Here is a 24,660-nt window from a genome sequence, read left to right as displayed (position 1 = left end):
TTTACAGCTGTATGACACTGTGCTGACCAGCAACTCCTCTATCGAGCAAAATATTCTAGAGTTAAATGTCTGTGTGACAGCTGAACCTTGGCCAAACCAACAGTGAACAACGGGGAAACACTCCTGCACAGCAGAGAAAGAAACTGATAAACATCTTATCGTATGCGCCTGTGGCACATTCAGACTTGTTGTAATGTGGCAGCTATTGAATTTTCCATTGGAAAATTTGGTACACAGCTTAAATCCCTTTCTCCCCAGGCTAAAAGAGCCCAAAACTTTATGGAATATTATGTTTAGGAATGTATGAGGGACTTCTTTGTGTCAGTAGAAAACTTCTCATCAGTTTTAACAGAAGTCACATACGGGCTCTTTGGTGGCAAATGTTCAGTCCTGTGATCCTCATATTTAATATCTACATGCTGCTGTTGGTTCAGATTATAACAAGAAGCAACTATTAGTTTTATTGCTCTTGTGTTGCTGAGCAGACATTTGTATTGATTGTTAAAGTTCTGTTATAGATAAAGCTGAAAATCTCCCTTAATTTAATACAATATTCAATTAGATTAAGAAAAACCTAAAGATATTTAAAACAATGTATAAACTGTTCAGACAGGATTCTCATCATTTCAGCAGGTGACCACACCTCTGCTGTGAGAGGGGGCAGAGCCTCAGGTGGGTCCGGTTCAAGTTCTGGAGAATCAGGTTCTCCAGTTGCTCCGACTCGGTTTGTGTGAACAGAAGGAGAAGCAAAGATCTGATCAGGTGAGTTTTAACTCCACGTTCTTCTGGTTTCCATTCCTGACTGGGTTTTCTCTCTTTGAGCTGCTGGACAGAACCAGAACCAGAACTGGGCCTGGTTCTGTTTATGATGCAGAGCTGCAGCACCTGGTTTCAATCAGGAACTCTGATTTTCTCTGAGTTTTCATCTGTAACCCAGACAACAAGCTGAGTTTGCTCCCAGTTTCATAGTGGAGTCAAACTGGTACCAGTAGGCTCTGAGTGTTTATGGCCCGGCTGAGATATCTGGGTTTCTGGTTGGTGGATGGAAAATATTTCAAAATGAAGTCAATAATTTATTGATCAGAGAGGATTTCTCTGGGCTTTCATCAGTAGAAAATCCAGATTGAATCAGTCTGTGGTGACAGAGGACAGCTGATCACATTTCAATCAATTATTGATCAATAATAAGTGATTATGGTGAAATAACAACACAGCGCCCCCTAGAGTATTTAAAAATACGCGCCCCACCCACTGCGTTTATTTTATGTAACTAAGTTAACGGCTCAAATCCATCAGAACCTATAAAAATGTCTCTTAGATCCGTTTTAGACACCCAGCAGGAAGTCGGCCATTTTGGATCAAAATGTGTCAGTTTATGGACGTTTTGACTTCACAAAAAAAGGATTAAAAATCTCAATTTTTTTCTGGAGAGCTCAGATGTTAACGCAGAAGAAAACTTTCCTCCACTCTGACCATTGCTCTATTTCTCTCATTTTCATTTTTACATGTTTGATTATTAGGAAATCACAAATCTGCAACATTACTGGTGGAATCAGAGTAATTTCTAATAATGTTTACAACTGTTAAGAGACTCTCATAAGTCTCTTAACAGGTAGAGGTGTGTAAATGAAGTTTAAAGGAACTCCATTTTCCTCATGTTAATCTTTTCATTGTTATCAGACTTCAGAGACGGTTTGTTTTCAGTATTCATAAAGGTTTTATTCTACTGAGGAGTGGAGGAATATTTTAGGCTTCCGCAGGTTTCAGTGTCTCACAGATTAATCCCGAATCCATCTGCGATTCTCCAGCAGTTTAAGGAGTAAGAAACTGAAGATAGTTCTCTCTCTGCATGTCTGATCTTGTCTCAGGATTCAGGTGTACAGAGCTTCTGTTTGTGCTCCTTTTTTCTAGCCATCAGTCAGATTTGTGCAAAGTTGGTCCCTCTGAAGGAATACAGATCTGTTTGATGGGCAAAAATAAAAACATCCTAATGTCTTCATTCCTCCTGGACAGTCATGTTAAAGTCAGACGGTTTGACTCTGAGAGTTTTCATTGGCAAGACATCAAACTTTGAGGTCTGGACCTAAAAACTCAACATTTTGATCATTTTAAGATTTACAGGCATACCAACTGTATGAAGCCAATACATCTAAATTCCTAGGAGTTTTCGAAATTCAGCATGTATGAAATGTCAAAATGTATCTTTGGTTGTAGAGGTTTTGGCCACGCCCCTTTTCAATTCCACAGAGTTCTTCAGTTTGGACCCTGTCAAGACAATCCAAAATCATCCCATTATTCCCATGCTGGATATTTTAGTTTAGCAGGAACAATATATAAAGTTACCTTTGAAATTCATTACAAATTAACATCTAGACCCAACATTAGAATCAAACTTCAACAAAATCAATCAGTTTGTGTTTTGTGTCTCATGCAAGGTTTGCTGTAATTCTATTTTTTTTATATTTAATCATAAGAAATCATAGTCAGGCAGAGAGAGTGTTGCCACGTTATGAAACAGGAACAGCAGGCTTTCTGAAGAAAGAGGAAGAAAGTTTCCAGTATGCAGATTTATAAAAAAAATAGCTGAGACTTTTCCTTATTTCAATGAAGGAAAGTCTTAAAGAATGAAGTCTAAACACATTGAATAAGACCCGAAGCAAAAATACTTAATTAATAACGTTTCCTCTTGTAAGAATAAACAACTGTATCTTTGGTTTCAAATAATTAGAGTAATTCATGATTTCTGGTTTATTTTCAGAAGAAAACAGAAAACTCAAAACTCGGACAAAACTCAAATTATGATTGTAATAAAAGTAACTAATAAGTAAAGGTTATCATAATACTATAGATGAATGATAAATCAGAGAAGCTAAAGAGGTTATAGATGTGATTTTACATTAAACTTGAATTTAGGTAAAAGGTGTAACTGCAATCAAAGATTACTGATGTTGAGTTGAAGGTTGATCAGGAAAGGTTAGGAAAACGATGAACTAAAGAGAGAGGAGAGATGACCAACAACTCAGTTTACTGATTTGGAAAGAGATTGTTGAGCAACTCCAACTTTTGATTGTGCAGGTAAAGAATGTAAGATGACCTCTGAGCAACCCGAGGACATTAGCATGGACATCATACCATAATGTCTCTAAGGCAATGATGAATATGAGATCATCTATTTAAGCAAACAGCTAATGAAGCAAGCATGGCAACAGTGCCAGCCAATGTAAGCATGTCTGTAGGTTGGAAAAAACCTATAAAACATGAATGCAAAAGAGGAACCTTTGGTTGGAATCTTTACAGCTTTGAGCCAAGATCAAGATGGACAAAGAAGTCTGCAGCTGAAGAAGAGCCGGGGCCACAGAGCCGAAGACTGTCCTTGCATGGGGACCAAACCGCCAGCCCCACAACATGTGGCTTCAAATTGCACTTCTCTTATGGTGTGGGTTTGGACCCCAAAGACAAGGACAAAGGCAAATAAGAGGAACTGGAGCCTTCCTTCCGCACGGCCAGCTCACCTACATCTCAAAGGACCAGAAAGGCCTTGAAACAAGGTTGAAGCGAGCTTCAAAGCTTCTAGTCAAGAAGCTGAGGACCACAACTTGAATGAGGAAAGACTCAATACATGTGGAAAGACCTGGTATCAATTTACCCAATACTTGTTGAAAACAACTCCTGCCACCTGCACGTTACCTGTAACGCCACCCTTTTCCAACAAACCTCATGCTTCTTTATGCAACTCGCATGAAGAAAGACCCAATACCTACCGTTCTAAATCAGTACTCTTCCTGCCAGCACCCAGGCCTGCTACCTCAACATCCATGCAGAGATGCCTTCATCGATCAGCGCCGTGAGCCTCCTCCTACTGAAACACGTTCTTCTTCATCAGGCCAGTTCTAGGCTTTGAAATTCCATACTCCAACTCTCAAAGGTTCCTTTTTAGTTCTCAGTTTCAGCATTAGGGAAAGATAGGTTGGAGTAAGATGATTGATTTTTCTTATTTGATTATTTCTGGAACTTCAGGTAAAACCTGAGGAGGGGGGCTGTGTATTTACATCAACAACAACTGGTGTAAAAATGCCATGACTGTCGCCAGTTACTGCTCCCCGGACATCGAGCTTCTGACTGTTAACTGCAGACCATTCTACCTGCCCAGGGAGTTTACTGTTGTTAGCATCACTGCTGTGTATGTGCCCCCCAGTACTAACACTAAAGAGGCTATGAGTGTTCTCTACCGGACCATCAGTGAGTTGCAATCCTCACACAAAGAGGGCGTTTTCATCATTGCTGGGGATTTTAAACAGGCCAACATGAAGACTGTTCTCCCTCACTTCAACCAGTATGTGGATTTTCCAACCAGGGGAGTGAATACTCTAGACTTGGCCTACACCAACATCAAAGAAGCATTCAGAGCAGCCCCCCGCCCCCACCTTGGCTCTTCAGACCACCTATCTGTCATGCTAATTCCTGCATACAAGCCCCTGCTGATCAGAACAAAACCTACAGTGAAGCAGGTGAGGGTGTGAACTGAGGGGGCCATGGAGGCACTTCAGGACTGTTTTGAGTGCTCTGACTGGGAGATGTTCAAGGCAGCAGCCACTTACAATGACCAGATCAACATTGATGAGTACGCCATGACTGTGTCAGCCTACATCAACAAGTGCACAGAGGACGTCAGCATCACTAAGAACATTATCACCCGGGCCAACCAACAACCCTGGATGACTAAGGAGGTACGGGAAATGCTAAAAGCACGGAACTCAGCCTTCAAGTCTGGCGACAAGGAGGCACTGAGGACAGCGAGAGCCAACTTGAACCGTGCTATCAGGTTAGCAAAGCGAACCCACAGTCAGAAAATACAGGAGTTCTTCCACGACACCAGCAACACCAGGGGTATGTGGCAAAGCATACGGGCGATCACAGATTACAATCCATCCTCCCCCCCAGTGGGCGAAGTTGATGCTGACTTTCTCAATGGACTCAATAACTTCTTTGGGAGGTTCGAGGCACTGAACAGTACTCCGGCAAAGAAAACTGTTCCCCACCAGGAAGAGGAGGCACTCTGCCTGGACACAGCCAATGTGTTGAAGACTCTGAAAAGAGTCAACCCACGGAAGTCCCCAGGCCCCGACAACATACCTGGGCGGGTGTTCAGGGAATGCGCAGGTCAGCTGGCTGGTCTCCCTCAGGAGACCATCCGCCACCTCATCAGGAGCATGCCCAGGCGTTGTAGGGAGGTCATACAGGCACGTGGAGGCCACACACAATACTGAGCCTCATTTTGACTTGTTTTAAGGACATTACATTAAAGTTGGATCAGCATGTAGTGTTATTTCACTTTAATTTTGTGTATGGCTCCAAATCCAGGCCTCCATTGGTTAATAAATTTGATTTCCATTGATGATTTTTGTGTGATTTTGTTGTCAGCACATTCAACTTTGTACAGAACAAAGTATTCAATGAGAATATTTCTTTCATTCAGATCTAGGATGTGTTATTTGTGTGTTCCCTTTATTTTTTGAGCAGTGTATTTATATTTTATATTGTATTTTATTTTATTCTGGAGTAACCTCATAACATTGGAACCTCAAAACATTGTTCTGAGCCGTATGCAACGAAATTTTGTTCTGTATACACCCTGTGCATGCAAAATGACAATAAAGTCAGTCTAAGTCTAAGTCTCTCCGAAGGAGAAGTAGAGAGAAGGAGAGAAGGGGTGAGGGTAAACGTGAAGCAACAACTCCCAGATAGCAGCTTCAGCAAAACCAGTCAGAACTTGATTTGTTTCAATATGATGAAACACTGTCAGTCCAGATTCATCCCCCTTCTATGTCTTTATTTCTGCCTCTTCTCATCATCACTCAGAGGAAGACAGCAGAGACGGTGAGGACAACTGGTCACCTGAAAACTAAACACCTGAGTAGGAGTCCAGACACATTTCTGGAGGAGCTTTAATCAGCTGATGCTAGTGGTAGCAGCAACATAATACTGTCCAATGGCAACAAACAGGATTTAAAGATGTTTAAGTTTTTATTTCAGCCTGAAGGAAATCTGATCCTAGAATGACTGACGATCCTTAACAGGAACATAGAAAAATTTGGTAAGTTGGTGTTTATTTCAGATTTTCTGTAAGGATCAAATCAGTTTTCATAAAGACAAATTTTAGTTTTAAGAATTAAAGAATTTTATGTTTTGGTGGTGTGTGTTGATGATTATCATATAATTTAAATTAGTATTTTCCATCTCTAATCCAGTATTTTTTAGATTCAATTCAGTCTTCCAAAAATACCGAAATAAATTATTTATGAAATAAGGTCTGAAACACAATAAATCCTTCATGTTTTCCAGATAAAAAATGGCACAGCAGCAGGAAGTCCAGCAGGATTTTGGTAAGTGATCAGAAGCAGAAATTAAGCATCATAACGGAACAAACTGACCAATCACAGCCTGTGTTGCTGCCATGTGATGAACCACAGCCTAAGTGTGTATTTATTGTTTTCATGCTTCCTGTTCAGTGAAGCTCTGAACAGGAGCTTCACAGAAACATTGTGAGTTTCTGTGAAACCTGAAGGTAAAAACTGACCTTCAGATGGAAACAGAACTGAAAGGAAACAATGTGAAGAACAGGCCAGCAACTCTGATACTTCAGGAATATTTACTATATTCACTAATTTATTTATCCAGTAATCACATTATTTATTACAAATTTATTATCTCAATGGAAAGACTGAGATAATAAATTATCAGCCTTAAATAAGGAGCCGTGCGTCAATGGTACCAGAGCAACTGCAGTCAAGCCGCCCGCTTTGTGAATGTGCCTTTATGGACAGAAATCATCTCCGTTCTGTATATGTACAATTTATGCTCATGATTCTACTTTTTAGAATAAATGTCCACTTTCTGCACTCAAAGGACTCTCTGACATGCCGTCTGTCTTTAAATCCCAGCTGAACGCTCTGCTGTTCAAACAGGCTTTTGCACAATCTCTTCATTTTCTTTTTTTAATTTTGATTTTTTTCCTTAAAATTTATTATTTCTATTTGTGTGAAAATAATGTATTTTTATTTATCATTTAAAAGGTGCCCTGAAAGCACCTTTTAAATAACATATACTGTATATAATTATTATTATTTTAAATATTTATACTGCTACAAACAAGGACGTTGCCATGGTTATTTCTTCATGTGGTGGCAGACTTCCGAGTATTTATAATAATGTACATATATATTTATGGGCTGACCAGCAGCTGCGCTCTATTTTCTGCAAATTGGGATTTATAAAGGAAAGGTGCGCAGCCACGTGCGTGTGAATGGCTTTATACTTTTAGATTTTTTTGTGTGCCGCACTTTTCTTAATTTATCTGTACGCCAAGTTTTAGTGTGAGATCTGTACAAGCTTTTATGCATGAGGCCAATGGTGATGATGGTGTTAAGTTGCACAAAATTCGAGACCAAACTTCAGCTTTAGGTGAAAACAAACACAGCTTTAATTAACATTTGTAAATGGAGAAAACATACAAAGCTCACATCTCAGTGAGAATCAGATGAGTTCTGACTTGGGGCTGAACGTCCCCTCATCTACATAGGATACATCGCACTTTACTTAACCACACCTCCTGGCTCAAGTGTCAGGCAAAAATCTATAAGTTACTTATCTGTGAGTTTCAGGTTTATCTAACGGAATGTAATATGTAACTTCTACTTTCTTTATGTGTCCAAACATGTGTTTCTCCTAAAAGGCCTCTCTGCGGATGGCTGAACAGATACTAGTAACTGAACTTCTACAAAATAGGCTTATCACCTTAGCCATGTCTAACATCTCTAACAGCTGAACACCCTGTTCTTCACTTATTTGCGGAAGGTCAGAAGAGCATATGTCCTGCTGAGCTGCAACTGAGTGCAAACCTTTAATAAAAACATCATAAAGTGTACATTCAAAGTAATTAAACATTGTTAATTATTTTTTCCTTCACAATGGTACAGAAAGAGAAAAGTTAGAAAAATGTTAATCAGTCAATATTTTCATCATAATATTCAACAATAATATCAGAACTTTGTGTTTGTCTGAAATAATGCAGCTTTTTATTTAGAAGGTGCTTCTTTTATTCTTCCTGTAGTGAGGAAAGAAAGTGATGAACCAGAAGCTTCATTTGTTCTCATGTAGACAGAATCAGTGGTCATCACTCAGGTATGAGGCAGAAACACAACAGGTTTAGACCTGAGGAGCTGATCAACAGATTCTGAGGGGGATCTCTGGATGGAGCAACATGAATAGTTGATCTTCATCATGTTTTTCTCTGTTACATCAGTTTGAATTGATTCTTTTTCTGATTTCTGCCTGCAGAGGAAAACCTTTTCAAAGTTCGCAGTGAATTTGTGAAGAGAGTTTCTGAGGAAATCCTGATTCAGCTCCTCGATAACCTGGAAACAGATGGTGTCTTTAATCTTTCGGAGAAACGGGCAATACTTGAAGGGAACCAAATAACAGCAAACAAGGCCCGGGAGACCATAGATGCTGTGAGGATGAAAGGACAGAGAGCCAGTGAAATGATGATCCAACATCTTCACAACATAGATCCTACCCTGTCCAAGCAACTGGCTTTTTCCCCTGCTAAAGGTGAGAACACTCAGTTCATTAAAGCTACTTTGATAGCACAGCTGCTACTGTCTTTGATTCAAATCTGACCCTTTCCTCTGAACTAGAACTGCATTATTTATTTCACAAAGGTAAACTGAACAAATTCACAGCCTCAGAATAAACTCCTTTATGCTCATGGAACATTTCCTGTTCAGATCCCATCTTCAAAAACTGGTTTCTGATCTTTGGTACCACCTTGTGGTGTTTAGCATGTTTAACATTATTCCTCAGAGCAGTGGAGCAGTGGAGCATGAATGTATATATCAGGAGTGATGCACAGTGAAAGACATTATCACATCGTAGCACTGATTATGACTACAGCAGCAAAAACACAAATCACACTTTAAGAAAACTATGACTTCAATTATTAAAAATTAACAAATTAACCAGAAAAAGATGTTTCCTGATGTTCAGCAATGTCCTGTCACTTTCTACCTGAAGCTTAACATTATGGAGACAACATATTAGCCTGAGTCAGCAAGATTACAGACCAGAACAATCCTACCTGTACTCAGTTGGAAAAACTCTGAATGTTCATTGAAGTGAGGTGGTCCACAGAAACTCTTCTTTGTGTTCATTTTAATGACATCAAGGTCTCACAAAGGCTCTGTCTAGTTCAACTACCATGGCATAGTGATATTTTGAAAATGACCTATCAGTCAGTTCAAAAATCTCAATTTTTTTCTCTTCTCACAGACTGAAGTTGGATTAGAGCATTTATTTTTATTAATTTATTAATTTTACTTATTCATAAAAGTTTTTAAGCAAATCAAAAATAATTGTATTATCTATATTTAGCTTAATTATGTCTTTCTCCTGTTTTCAGATTATTATTTTCGATGTCAACGGCAGCTTAAAGTGTATGTGAAGACAATGTTCCAAAGTCTTTGTGAAGGCATCACTGAACATGGAAATGAAACCCTACTGAACCAGATCTACACAGAGCTCCACATCACAGAGGGGTTAACTATGGGGGTCAACAATGAACATGAGGTCAGACAGATTGAAACAGGAAGCAGGAAACAAGAAACAACAATCAGACGAGAAGACCTCTTTAAAGTCCCACCTGGAAGTGATCAACCAATAAGAACACTGATGACCATGGGAGTGGCTGGCATTGGGAAAACACTGTTAACACAGAAGTTCACTCTGGACTGGGCTGAAGGCAGAACCAACCAGAACATTGATTTCATATTTCCTTTCACTTTCAGAGAGCTGAATACCGTGAAAGAAGAAAGGTTCACCTTGGTGGAACTGATTCATGACTTCTTTGAAGACATTAAAGATGCCAGAATCTGCAGCTTTAAAAAGTTCCAGATTCTGTTCATCTTTGATGGTCTGGATGAAAGTCGACTTCGTCTGGACTTCCACAACACAAAAATATTAACTGACTCTGAAAAGTCCACCTCCCTGGATGTTCTGCTGACAAACCTCATCAGGGGAAAACTGCTTCCCTCTGCTCTCCTCTGGATAACCACACGGCCTGCAGCAGCCAATCAGATCCCTCCTCAGTATGTTGGCATGGTAACAGAGGTCAAGGGGTTCACTGATCCCCAGAAGGAGGAGTATTTCAGGAAGAGATTCAGAGATGATGAAGAGAAGGCCAGCAGGATCATCTCCCACATTCAGAAATCAAAAACTCTCCACATCATGTGTCACATCCCAGTATTCTGCTGGATCACTGCTAAAGTTCTGGAGGATATGATGAAGACCAGAGAGGGAGGAGAGCTGCCCAAGACCCTGACTGAGATGTACATAGAGCTTATGGAGGTTCAGACCAAAATCAAGGAGGAAAAGTATGATCGAGGAACAAAGACAAAATCAATCTGGAGTCCAGAGAACAGGAAGCTGACTGTGTCTCTAGGAAGACTGGCGTTTGAGCAGCTGCTGAAGGGAAACCTGATATTCTATGAAAAAGACCTCAAACAGTGTGGCATCAACATCAAAGATGCTTCATTGTACTCAGGAGTGTTCACTGAGATGTTTAAAAAGGAGAGAGGAGTGCGCAAAAAATCAGTCTACTCTTTTGTTCATCTGAGCATCCAGGAGTTTCTGGCTGCAGTCTACATGCGCCACTGTTTCACCAACTGGAGGAAAACAAAAGTGACCAAGACATTCCTGGGAAAATATTATTTGTCCTTATCTTTAGATGAGTTCATGAAGAAGGCCATGAGGAAATCCCTCAGCAGTGAAAATGGCCACCTGGACCTGTTTGTCCGCTTTCTTCACGGTCTCACTGTGAAGTCCAACCAGAGCATCTTAGGAGGCCTGCTGGGGCAGACAGAGAACAGTCCAGAAACCATCCAGAAAATCATCACCAACCTGAAGGAGATGAACACTGATAGAATCTCTCCTGACAGAAGCATCAACATCTTCTACTCTCTGGTGGAGATGAACAACCTCTCATTTTATCAGGAGATCCAACGGCTGCTGGATTCAGGGAAGGAGCTCTCAGTGACTGACTGTTCAGCTCTGGCCTTCATGCTGCAGATGTCAGAGATTCTGGATGAGTTGGACCTGAAGAAGTACAACACATCAGAGGATGGATGGCAGAGACTGGTTCCTGCTGTGAGGAACTGCAGAAAGGCTCGGTGAGTCCAGATGTTTTCATTGTGTGAATGCTGATTCAGCTCTATTGTCCTCCTGTTTCTTCTTCTTTCTTCAAGTTGCTTCTGGATGTTTTTGACCATTAACTACTTCCTTCATCCTCTGGACTATTTCAGCCATTCATACATCTAAACAGTCAGTTCTTCCAGGACAGCTGCAGCTTTTGGTTTTTAGACATTTCCAACACGGAAACTTTTTATCAGTTTTCATGTTTAAATGAATAGAAAACCCTGAACTCTATAAAATATCCATTTTCTCTTAAAGGTCTAATCAGCCAGACACATTTTAACATTAAACTCCTCTTCACTCATTAAGCCGCTACTCCATAATTCATCTTTTAGGATCTCTGACTATTTTTATAAAATAATTGTTTAGGTTTAATGAAAATGAGGAGCATTAAAATAAACCATAGCATTAATTAGAAACTATGTGAGAAGTGTTGATCTTCTTCATTCCATCATCATCCTCACCTCTTCCTTCTCCCACTAGTTTCCTCTGAGTTTGTAAATGAGACCAAAATGTAGTGATTGTTGTCTGGCTCCAGAAAAAGTCCTAGTTTCTGTCAGATCCTCCCAAAGCTCTGAGAACTCTGCTTCCACAGCTGGAACCATTTTCCTCATCAACTCTTCATCTGCAGCCTTTGTTGAAGCTGTTAGCTGTCCTCCATAAAGACCTGGAGAGACATGAGCTTCTAACCTTTAGACATCCCGGCCTCTTCTAGTTACTGGAGAACTTTCGCTGCTTCACCATGAAAAATGCTGCTGCACCCAAACACCCTGTCTCCTCCAGGGATTTTGGTCTTTAGCTTTTTAGGAGTTTAGCAAGAATTTCATTTGACATCCAAACCTTTGTTCCTCTGAGACAATGGACAGACCACTGCAGAAACATGGTTCCCTCTTCCAACCAGTTTGTCCCAGTTCCTCTCAGATCAACAGCCTGACAGGACAGTTCAGACCTGAAGGAACAGCAGGACCGGTTTTGCTGCTGCTCTGCAGGATGGCCAGAACAATCTGAAGCTTTTAGCTGATGCATGCTGACGACTGTCCACTTTCTACTTTGTTAAAGCACCAAATCCAGCAGATGAACGGAGACAGAACTGGGAGCATCATGTGTTTGGTCTGCTCCCAGTTTTCTCTGTGGCAGCATTTAATAACCTGCTGCTGGGAACTATGGTTATATAGAATATACTGTACTATTATTATTAATGATGATGATGATGATTCTAGATGCTGCAGCAGATATTGGCTAAACAAACCCAGAGATGCCAGAGGTCCACAGCAGGCTGGACTTCCTGCTCTGCTCACTTCATTTCTAACTCACGTCCTGCTTGGTGGAAGATCTCAAAGATCCAAACGGTCTAGTCCAAGTCTGAGCTGTGAGCAGTTCCTCCTCCTCTCCATCATCTCCAGTAGTTTCCTTCATTCAGCTCAGTCAGCCTCTTCATCAGCTGCTTCAGCTCCTTTGAGGCTCTGATGCTGCAGCTCCATCAGGTGCTGCAGAGAAAACTGAACTTTCCTTCACAGATGATAGAAGATCTTCAACATCTGACTGCAGCTGAAGGTCTGAGGACATGAAGCCTGGACCAAAACCACAACCTGGACATTAACCAGGAACTGCACAGATTCTCTGTGGGGTCAAACTTAGTAAATTGAAGATCAGATGTTGATCAGATGATGACATCACTGTAATCATATTTTAGTCTGTTTATGATCCATATTGATTTCATTAGAACTGAATTTATTTCTTCTCTAATCACAGACTTGGTGGCTGTTCGCTCCAAAAGGCTGAATGTGAAGTTGTGGCCTCAGTTCTGAAGTCCAACCCAAATCTGACTGAACTGGAAATAAGTGAGATCGAACTGGGAGGTGGAGACTCTGATCTGAAGCCTCTGCTTGAGATCCTGGAGAGTTCAGTCAGTAAAGTGAAGATTCTGAGGTTTGTTTCCTTTATTTATCCAATAAAATCATTAATTGATTCTTCAACCATTAGATTAATTAATAAGTTAATTTAATATATTTTCTTTTAAAACAATATGTTTAAATGTCAGAATAAAATCTCTAAAACATTTTACCTTATAAATGAATTATTTTCTTATTTCAGACTTTGATATTATTGAACGTTGTTTTTCAGTTTTTTTTATTTTATAATGTTTTTGACTGATGAACAAAAATGAGTGAAATAATTCAAATGATGTTAATTAATGATGGAGATGTTTCAGCTTGGTTTGGGAAAGATACAGATTGTTTTATTTCTCATTTCTGATTCTCATCTTTACATCCAGAATGAAATGTTGTTCCTACAGAGTCGAGCCACAAACACTGACAAGTTCAAATCATCATCTAAAAAGTGACTGATTGTAGAAAAGCAAATCTAGATGAAATGAATGAAAGTGAAGTTTGAAGCAGCAGCAGGTTCCTCAGCTTTGTCCTGAAGCTGTGGTTCTGTTGGGCCGGGTCAGAGAGGAACCGTCCTCTTCAGTCTGACAGCTGTCAGTCGGTTGGAGCCTCGTCTCTGTGATAATGCTTCATCAGGTCACGTCTCCTTAGGAAATAACGGCCTGCATTGGCTTTCAGCAGCTTTAATAAGAACCCAAGGCCATTAATGAATAAACTGAGTGGTTCTGATCCAGTTACCAAGTCGGGTCTCCAGCTGATGATCAGGCCTCAGCAGAAATAGCTCATCTCATCCAGGCTGCAGCTCAGAAAACTTTGTGTTTCCTCTTTGATCAAATGTTCTGGTTCTGCTGGTTTGGACTCTTTAAACCAGTTTGACTGGATCAGATGTTAGAATCAGTTCATCATGTTTCTTTTACATTGAGGGAAATTAATTGTCTACATTTTTATTATTTATTTGTTCATATTTCAGTTTTAACCTGCATGCTGTTGGCTTCAGCTCACATCTTTTATTCTTTATTCAGATTGTGGAATTGCTGGTTGTCAGAGACCAGCTGGACTTCTCTGTTCTCAGCTCTGAAGTCCAACCCGACCCATCTGACAGAACTGAACCTGAGCTGGACCAACCTGGGAGATTCTGTAGTGAAGGAGCTCTGTGGTTTTCTACAGAGTGAAGGCTGCAGACTGGAGAGATTGAGGTATTTTAATTATATAATTATTGATATTTCTGTGAATAATTACATATAATTGATCATAAATCAAAGTTCATCATCATTAATAGATTAACAAAAACTGGAGACATAAAATATCTCTGTAGATAAATGATGGTACAGAGCAGTCAGCTAATAGAGAGCCTGGAAGGAAACATGGAGAGTAAAAAAAAACATCCTACTGAGTTTAAGATCCTGAGAAACTTTTCGAAAAACTGAGTTTCTTTTTATAAAATGTTCTGGTACTGTTGGTTTGGACTCTTTCACCAGTTTGACTGGATCAGATGTTAGAATCAGGTCATCATGTTTTTTTTAAATCTGGTGAGCTGTAAAATTATTCACATTAATTTTAAAATGAATGTAAAATTAATTTACATTCAGGAAAATTAATTTTCTACATTTTTATTATTTATTTGTTCATATTTCAGTTTTAACCTGCATCCTATTGGCTTCAGCTCACATTTTTTTATTCTTTATTCAGATTAGAGTGCTGCAGTTTTTCAGGGACCAGCTGGACTTCTCTGTTCTCAGCTCTGAAGTCCGACACGACCCATCTGACAGTAATGGACCTGAGCAGAACCAACTTGGAAGATTCTGGAGTGAAGGAGCTCTGTGGTTTTCTACAGACTGAAGGCTGCAGACTGGAGACATTGAGGTATTTTAATTATATAATTATTTATATTTCTATGAATAATTAGATATAATTGATCATAAATCAATTGTGATCATGATAAGGTGGCAACCCTCTCCTCGAGCTGCCACCTTATTGTGGAGGAGGGGTTTGAGTGCCCCAATGAACCTAGGAGCTATGCTGTCTGGGGCTTTATGCCCCTCTTAGGGTCACCCAAGGCAGACAGGTCCTTGGGTGACCTCCGGGTCCGATGGACCACACAAAGCGCAGCCCACCTATGAGAGGGGCCAAAGGGGTCGGGTGCATTGTGAGATGGGTGGCGGCCGAGGGAGGGTGCCCTGGCGGTCCGATCCCCGGTTGCAGAAGCTGGCTCTTCGGACGTGGAATGTCACCTCTCTGGTGGGGAAGGAGCTGGAGCTAGTGTGTGAGGTTGAGAGGTTCCGGCTAGAAATAGTCGGTCTCACCTCGACGCATGGCTCTGGTTCTGGAACAAGTCTCCTTGAGAGGGGCTCGACATACTTCCACTCAGGAGTTGCCCACGGTGAAAGGCGTCGGGCAGGAGTGGGCATACTTGTTGCTCCCCATCTCAGCAACTGTACATTAGGGTTTACCCCGGTGAACAAGAGGGTGGCCTCCCTCTGCCTATGGATGGGGGGACAGGTCCTGGCTGTTGTTTGTGTTTACGGGCTGAATGACAGTTCAGATTATCCACCCTTCTTGGAGTCCTTAGAGGGGGTACTGGAGAGCCCCTTCTGGGGACTCCCTTGTTCTGCTGGGGGACTTCAATGCTCACGTGGGCAATGACAGTGAGACCTGGAGGGGCGTGGTCAGGAGGAACGGCCCTCCTGATCTGAACTCGAGTGGTGTTCTGTTGTTGGACTTCTGTCTCATCATGGATTTTCCATAACTAACACCATGTTCAGGCAGAAGGGTGTCCATATGTGCACTTGACACCAGGACATCCTAGGCCGCAGTTTGATGATCAACTTTGTCATCATTTCATTGGATCTGCGGCCATATATCTTGGACACTCAGGTGAAGAGAGGTCCACTGACCACTACCTGGTGGTGAGTTGGCTATGGTGGTGGGGGAGGATGCCGGTCAGACCTGGCAGGCCCAAACATGTTGTGAGGGTCTGCTGGGAATGTCTGGCAGAATCCCCTGTGAGGCAGAGCTTTAACTCCCACGAAAATGGAGCAGGATGCTGTAGACTGTGCCATGCAGGCAATGGAGAAATACAACATAGAGGAGGATATCGCTGCCTATGTTAAAAAGGAGTTTGACAAGAAATACAATCTAACATGGCACTGTATCGTTGGCAGGAAATTTGGCAGCTATGTGACACACAAAACTAAACATGTGTTGGTGGAATCCCCTGTGAACATAAACATGGTCCATTGACTCTGAGTGGACCATGTTCTGTGCCTCCATTGTCGAGGCGGCTTATCGGAGCTGTGGCCGCAAGGTTGTCGGTGCCTGTCGCGGCAGCAACCCTCGAACCCGTTGGTGGACACTTTCGGTGAGGGATGCTGTCAGGCTGAAGAAGGAGTCCTATCAGGCCTTTTTGGCTTGTGGGACTCTGAAAGCAGCCGATGGGTACCAGTGGGCGAAGCAGCATGTGGATCAGGTGGTTTTTGAGGCAAAAACTCTGACGTGGGAGGAGTTTGGAGAGGCCATGGTGAAAAAAGACTTCCACATGGGTACGAAAATTCTGGTCCATCATCCGGCGTCTTGGGGGGGCAGTACAGTACCAACACTGTTTACAGTGGGGATGAGACAGAGAAAGTCGACTAACTCTGGATGAAATGGTTTCTAGAAACAGGGAAGCTTTCTGGGGACTTGACTGCCTGCTCATATGGAGCTGCAGCACATGCAGGAGTTTTATGTTGGCAGGAAGCAAAACAAAATGGAAGCAAGTGATGAGTTTCCATTTTAGTGTCAATTCCACTAATGGAGCAAATTCCAAGTCAGTCATCCTCCATACCACTGAGAGCAGCTTCCAGAGGAAAATCTGAGTTTGTTCTGACAGTCAGACTCTATCAGGCTGACCACAGTCTTCTGGCAGAGTTCCTGGATATTAAGGAGACATAAATAATAAAGATAATTAATTAAGAGTCCGGCAGTAAATACTGACTTTGTGAACATTATGGTATTAAAGTAATTTTGTTCAAACATCTTGAATAAGACCTGAAGCTCTTATTTTGAAGGACAGGAAAGGAGATCTTACCTTTGTAATGCTTTGTATGCAACAAGCTTCAGCAGTTCACTGAAATCATTCTCATGTGGTTTACCTGGAAAATAGATTTAAAATGACTCATCTTCACAATCAGGTCTTTTCCTTTATGATAATGTTCCCATTTCTACAGCCATCTCTGATGAAGGATTCAGAACTTGAACTAAATGACCCACATCAATCTCATGGAGAAAAGGCTAAATGTTTTCTAGTTGATAGTTCAGTATCTGAATCAGCACAAAATGAGAAAATGATCAACTTTCAGAATGTGAGCTGTAATGGATATTGAATTAGACGGTTTGAAATAAACATCTGTCATACTTAGCAATGAGCTGCAGTTACAATACTAGCAAGAAACATCATTAATAGATTAATTAACAAAAACTGGAGACATAACATTTTTCTGTAGATAAATGATGGTACAGAGCAGTCAGCTAATACATGCTGGTTTGGACTCTTTAAACCAGTTTGACTGGATCAGATGTTGGAATCAGTTCATCATGTTTCTTTTACATTCAGGGAAATTAATTTTCTACATTTTTATTATTTATTTGTTCATATTTCAGTTTTAACCTGCATCCTGTTGGCTTCAGCTCACATCTTTTATTCTTTATTCAGATTATGGAAATGCAGTTTGTCAGAGACCAGCTGGACTTCTCTGTTCTCAGCTCTGAAGTCCAACCCGACCCATCTGACAGAACTGGACCTGATCGACACCAACCTGGGAGATTCTGTAGTGAAGGAGCTCTGTGGTTTTCTACAGAATCCTCTCTGCAAAATAAAACATTTAAGGTTTGAAACCATGTTTTAGTTTGAAAATAATAAAATCTTGTAGAATAATAACAGGAGCTGAAGAGGAAACAACAATAAACCAAGAAAGGCTAAAGCTGATCTAATAAATCTAAACAGAAATGAATTAACAACTAAATTAAAAAATAAACACAGAAACTAAACTATATACAAATTAACATACTTGTTTGGAAAGATATTTTGAGCAATAATCAATACACTTGACTGAAGAGAGTATGGCAAAAACTGAGATTTAATTTTTCAAATTAAAGGTAAGCTATTATTGTTGGTTTGTTGAGACCAACACTGATACTGTGATATACTTTACAGATCATGATGGTAATAATGAACTTATCACTTCTTAAAGTTTTTATTGGAACTTTATTTTATCTTTATTTTAATGTTATTTTTCATGTCAGTGTTATTTCCACAAGGCTTTTGACACTATCACGCTTTAAATTTGACTCGTGGATTTGACCAAGAGCCAGATTTGTTCTTTGTAATTTTTCTACTGTGAAACTATTGATCTATGAGTCGATATACAGGTTAATATAAAAATATCATCCATGTTTCTGTCCCATATTTTTATGACATTCAGAGTATTTGGCTCTGATGTTTTCCTGTTAAAACTCTGGTTTATATTGTGATAGGTATTTTCTCAACCTACATAAAAAGAATCTCAGACAACATTTATTAGTTTTCAACCAAGCTTTTGCAAAAGGAGAAGACACAGCAAACTACTTCTACAAGCTGCTCACTGTGCGCTCTGGAAACCTTCAGTTAGAGCTTTTCTTGTATTTGCAGGGAAGGGAGTGGGAGAGAAGGAGAAGCTAGTTTTTATCTTGAAAGCAGAGAGGGGGAAACAGAAACTAACTTCTGCACACAGGCAGTGTCACAAGTAAGGAGTATTCTGGTCAAGGGCGTAGGTTTGGTCTAAGTTTTGGTGGGACCTTACAACTTACTCACCACCTCACCAGCATTTAAAATGAATGCTACCACTGTGTAGTATATTGAAATATTAAACTAATCAATGTAGATTTTTGTTTATTTATTTTGTTTTTGTTAAAAAATTCATGTTTTTTTTGTTTTTTATTTTTATGGCAAAAATTGGTCGGGACTATTTTATATCCCTTGAATATTGGTCGTGATATGTCACGACCGTCCATACCCAAACCTACGCCCATGATTCTGGTAGATAAGGAAGCAGCTGCAAAAACATGTTCAAGGTTAAGGGAAAAGCAAATTTTGTCTTTACACCCAGTTCATCAAGTTGTTTCTCCCAAGGGCGAGAACACTAAATCCTTTAAATGAAAAACAAACTACTAATGTAAGAGTGATAACAAAACCTAATAATTCTAACATTAGCACAATAATTTTAACACACTGTAAATGCAACATGGTAAAATTTAATAGACAATACTCTAATGTCCCATTTTCCTGAAGGCAGCACAGAGCTGCAGCACAAGAAGCTGACAGTGAGAGAAGATCATTACTGATATAGATGATTATCTATGTTTAATGTTGTAGACCACAGCTTTTTACTGATAGATTAAACTGGTTGAATTTTACATCTTTTTTCTGGTCAGTTTTTCTCAAGACTGAGCATCCAAACCTTCTAACATCCAAACCTTTGTTCCTCTGAGACAATGGACAGACCACTGCAGAAACATGGTTCCCTCTTCCAACCAGTTTGTCCCAGTTCCTCTCAGATCAACAGTCTGAGAGGACGGTTCAGACCTGAAGGAGCAGCAGGACCGGTTCTGCTGCTGCTCTGCAGGACGGCCAGAACAATCTGAAGCTTTTAGCTGATGCATGCTGATGACTGTCCACTTTCTACTTTGTTAAAGCACCAAATCCAGCAGATGAACGGAGACAGAACTGGGAGCATCATGTGTTTGGTCTGCTCCCAGTTTCCTCTGTGGCAGCATTTAATAACCTGCTGCTGGGAACTATGGTTCTATAGAATATACTATTATTATTAATGATGATGATGATTCTAGATGCTGCAGGAGATATTGGCTAAACAAACCCAGAGATGCCAGAGGTCCACAGCAGGCTGGACTTCCTGCTCTGCTCGCTTCATTTCTAACTCACTTCCTGCTTCGTGGAAGATCTCAAGGATCCAAACGGTCTAGTCCAAGTCTGAGCTGTGAGCAGTTCCTCCTCCTCTCCCCCTCATCTCCAGTAGTTTCCTTCATTCAACTCAGTCAGCCTCTTCATCAGCTGCTTCAGCTCCTTTGAGGCTCTGATGCTGCAGCTCCATCAGGTGCTGCAGAGAAAACTGAACTTTCCTTCACAGATGATAGAAGATCTTCAACATCTGACTGCAGCTGAAGGTCTGAGGACATGAAGCCTGGACCAAAACCACAACCTGGACATTAACCAGGAACTGCACAGATTCTCTGTGGGGTCAAACTTAGTAAATTGAAGATCAGATGTTGATCAGATGATGACATCACTGTAATCATATTTTAGTCTGTTTATGATCCATATTGATTTCATTAGAACTGAATTTATTTCTTCTCTAATCACAGACTTGGTGGCTGTTCGCTCCAAAAGTGTGAAGTTGTGGCCTCAGCTCTGAAGTCCAACCCAAATCTGACTGAACTGGAAATCAATCAGATCATACTGGGAAGTCGAACCTTTGTAATTGAAACCTTTGGAGATTCTGATATGAAGCCTCTGCTTGACATCCTGGAGAGTTCAGTCAGTAAAGTGAAGAATTTGGGGTTTGTTTTCTCTATTTATCCAATAAAATCATTAATTGATTCTTCAATCATTAGTTTAATAAATAAGTTATTTTAATATATATTCTTTTAAAACAACATTTTTAAGTGTCAGAATAAAATCTCTAAAACATTCACCTCATCCAGGCTGCCGAGTTTCTTTTTTGATAAAATGTTCTGGTTCTGCTGGTTTAAACCATTTTGACTGGATCGGATGTTAGAATCAGTTCATCGTGTTTCTTTTACATTAAGGGAAATTAGTTTTCTACATTTTTATTATTTATTTGTTCATATTTCAGTTTTAACCTGCATCCTGTTGGCTTCAGCTCACATCTCTTATTCTTTATTCAGATTGATAGAGTGCAGTTTGTCAGAGACCAGCTGGACTTCTCTGTTCTCAGCTCTGAAGTCCAACCCGACCCATCTGACAAAACTGGAGCTGAACAGAACCAACCTGAGAGATTCTGGAGTGAAGGAGCTCTGTGGTTTTCTACAGAATGAAGGCTGCAGACTGGAGATACTGGGGTATGTAATTATATTATTGTTGATATTTCTGTGAAAAATTACATATAATTGATCATAAATCAACGTTCATTTCTTCTGTTCTAATATTTTCTGAGTTTGTTCCTGGACTTGGATCCAGAGTTTAATTTAGTCCCTCTGTGTAACTGAGTTGGACCCGCTGATCTGAGGTCAGAACAGGACAGCATTCAGACCCTCAGTGTGTAGAAATCCCCCTCATGTGTAGCAGGTCAAAGGTCAAGATACAAAAACAAAAAAATAGAGAATGAAATCTCCCTTTATTGAAGTTCCACAAATCCCACATTTAGTTTTAAATATTCTGTTTTATTTGATAATCATCCAGTCCAGGTTTAAAGAGTCTAGGTGTTGTAGTGTTTTAACTCTAGTAGATTAAAGATCCTGATAGTAGATTAAAATTAGGTGGAATCGCCCTTTATCCATATCCTGAATCAGAAGCTTCAATCAGAAACCAACTTCAGCTTTGTCTGAAAAAATCCAGATGACTGAGTTTTTCTCTGAGCACAACAGGCTGCAGGTTCTTCAGGACATAAGTATTCTGCTCCCAGACACCAGAACCAGCAAAGACTGCAGCACATGAATCTGAAGCAGGTGTGTTAGGAGAGGTTCTCCACATGCTCAGACTAAAGGTTCACAGTCTAACAGAGATGGACAGAGAAAGTCGACTAACTCTGGATGAAATGGTTTCTAGAAACAGGGAAGCTTTCTGGGGACTTGACTGCCTGCTCATATGGAGCTGCAGCACATGCAGGAGTTTTATGTTGGCAGGAAGCAAAACAAAATGGAAGCAAGTGATGAGTTTCCATTTTAGTGTCAATTCCACTAATGGAGCAAATTCCAAGTCAGTCATCCTCCAAACCACTGAGAGCAGCTTCCAGAGGAAAATCTGAGTTTGTTCTGACAGTCAGACTCTATCAGGCTGACCACAGTCTCCTGGCAGAATTCCTGGACATTAAGGAGACATAAATAATGTCATAAATAATAAAAATAATTAATTAACAGTCCGGCAGTAAATACTGACTTTGTGAAGGTTATGGTGTTAAAGTAATTTTGTTCAAACATCTTGATTCAGCTCTTATTTTGAAGGACAGGAAATGAGATCTTACCTTTGTAATGCTTTGTATGCAACAAGCTTCAGCAGTTCACTGAAATCATTCTCATGTGGTTTACCTGGAAAATAGATTTAAAATGACTCATCTTCACAATCCCGTTTTTCCTATATGATAATGTTCCCATTTCTGCAGCCATCTCTGATGAAGGATTCAGAACTTGAACTAAATGACCCACATCAATCTCATGGAGAAAAGGCTAAATGTTTTCTAGTTGATAGTTCAGTAACTGAATCAGCACAAAATGAGAAAATGATCAACTTTCAGAATGTGAGCTGTACTGGATATCGTAAAACGTTGAATTAGACAGTTTGAAATAAACCCGTTCACATCTGTCATACTTAGCAATGAGCTGCAGTTACAATACAACTAGCAAGAAAACATCATTAATAGATTAATTAACAAAAACTGGAGACATAACATTTTTCTGTAGATAAATGATGGTACAGAGCAGTCAGCTAATACAGAGCCTGGAAGGAAACATGGAGAGAGAAAAAACATCCGACTGAGTTGAATATCCTGAGAAACTTTTAGGAAAACTTTGAGTTTCTTTGCTGATAAAATGTCCTGGTTCTGCTGGTTTGGACTCTTTAAACCAGTTTGACTGGATCAGATGTTAGAATCAGTTCATCATGTTTCTTTTACATTCAGGGAAATTAATTTTCTACATTTTTATTATTTATTTGTTCATATTTCAGTTTTAACCTGCATCCTGTTGGCTTCAGCTCACATCTTTTATTCTTTATTCAGATTATGGAAATGCAGTTTTTCAGAGACCAGCTGGACTTCTCTGTTCTCAGCTCTGAAGTCCAACCCGACCCATCTGACAGAACTGGACCTCTTCAGCACCAACCTGGGAGATTCTGTAGTGAAGGAGCTCTGTGGTTTTCTACAGACTAAAGGCTGCAGACTGGAGACATTGGCGTATGTAAATATATAATTGTTTATATTTTGTAAATAATTAGATATAATTGATCATAAAACAAAGTTTATTTCTTCTGTTCTAATAAATATTTTCTGAGTTTGTTCCTGGACTTGGAACCAGAGTTTAATTTAGTCCCTCTGTGTAACTGAGTTGGACCCACTGATCTGAGGTCAGAACAGGACAGCATTCGGACCCCCAGTGTGTAGAAATCCCCCTCATGTGTAGCAGGTCAAAGGTCATTCAACTCAGTCTAGAAAAGTGAATTCCAGCTCCTGGAATCTGACAGGAACAAATCTATAATCAATGATTGATGCTTCAACACTTTGATCAGAACCTGGAATGATTTTGCAGACTAAAATCCTCCAACACAACATGACCCAGTACCAGGTTCTGGTTCTGGTTCTGAAGTCAGCAGGTCTTTGTTGAAGCAGCAGCATGTTGGCATTAATATTCATGAGAATCTTTAACTGGTTCTGTTGGACTGGTTAACCTGCATCCTGTTGGCTCCAGCTCACATCTTTTATTCTTTATTCAGATTGTATGACTGCAGGTTTTCAAAGATCAGCTGTGATTATTTGGCCTCAACTCTGAAGTCCAACTCGACCCTCCATCTGACAGAACTGGACCTGAGATTCAACGACCTGAAGAAGTCAGATGTTCAGCAGCTGAAGGATCTTGTAAAGACTGTAAAGTAAGTAAATGTTTGTAGTGAGTCCAGCTACTCTCAGCATATTGAACTAAACCCAGTTAGCATCAAAGCAAAGATCCAGTGTTCCCAGTAAAGCTGCAGCTTCTCAGTGGGAGGAGAATGGTTCAGGCTTCCTGATTGGACACAGAGACAGCAATCAGTCAATCAGAGGAGCAGCAGCTTGCTGTGTTCCTGTGTTTGTGTTGGTGTGAAGATGAGTGTTGTTGCTGTGTCCATGTCTCCAGGAAGTCCAGCTGGACTCCAGCGTTCAGCTGACCAGCATGTCTAGAGACAGTGGTCCTCATTCATCAAACTGTGGCAGCAGCAGATCTGATCTCAGATCTGATCTCAGATCTGCTTGTTCTCTCAGTTCAACAGGAAACAACTGATCAGGTTCATCTTGGTCACAGCTCAGATCAGTCTGACTGCAGCCTGGAAACCATCGACTGGATGTGCTGCGTCACTGACTGCTGCTGGAGAGAGGCTGGAAACACTCACTGATCTGCTCTCTCCTTCCTTCTTCTCTCTACAGGTTCTGATCTCTGTAAAGTAGAGAATGGTCTCTGTGTCCTGCTGATCCTCAGAGGTTGAAGCTTCAGCAGTTTGAGTCTAAAGAGACTGACTGGTTCATGATGATGACCTCTGACCTCCAAGATTTTCCTCCTGTTTATTTTCTCA

The 24,660-nt window shown here is 40.4% G+C and overlaps 1 protein-coding gene across 2 annotated transcripts; it reads left to right on the top strand.

Annotated features, from left to right (window-relative positions):
• Positions 1-684: 684 nt before the first annotated feature.
• Positions 685-24,660, top strand: LOC102222155 (NACHT, LRR and PYD domains-containing protein 12-like). Of its 2 annotated transcripts, XM_023348797.1 has the most exons (14): positions 685-762; positions 5,860-6,094; positions 6,343-6,383; positions 8,338-8,610; positions 9,458-11,222; positions 12,997-13,173; positions 14,156-14,329; positions 14,823-14,996; positions 17,824-17,997; positions 20,529-20,723; positions 21,072-21,245; positions 23,120-23,293; positions 23,830-23,985; positions 24,515-24,660. In XM_023348797.1, the coding sequence occupies exons 3-14, from the start codon at positions 6,350-6,352 to the stop codon at positions 24,519-24,521; spliced, it is 3,477 nt and encodes a 1,158-aa protein (XP_023204565.1). In that variant the 5' UTR covers positions 685-762; positions 5,860-6,094; positions 6,343-6,349; the 3' UTR covers positions 24,522-24,660. The 2 variants fall into 2 exon arrangements, with proteins under 2 accessions (XP_023204565.1, XP_023204566.1); XM_023348798.1 differs by lacking the exon at positions 24,515-24,660 and having other exon boundaries at positions 23,830-23,989.

This window comes from Xiphophorus maculatus, chromosome 16 (genome assembly GCF_002775205.1).
Source record: "Xiphophorus maculatus strain JP 163 A chromosome 16, X_maculatus-5.0-male, whole genome shotgun sequence".
NCBI lineage: Eukaryota > Metazoa > Chordata > Actinopteri > Cyprinodontiformes > Poeciliidae > Xiphophorus > Xiphophorus maculatus.
This window is presented reverse-complemented; position numbering and strand designations above follow the sequence as displayed.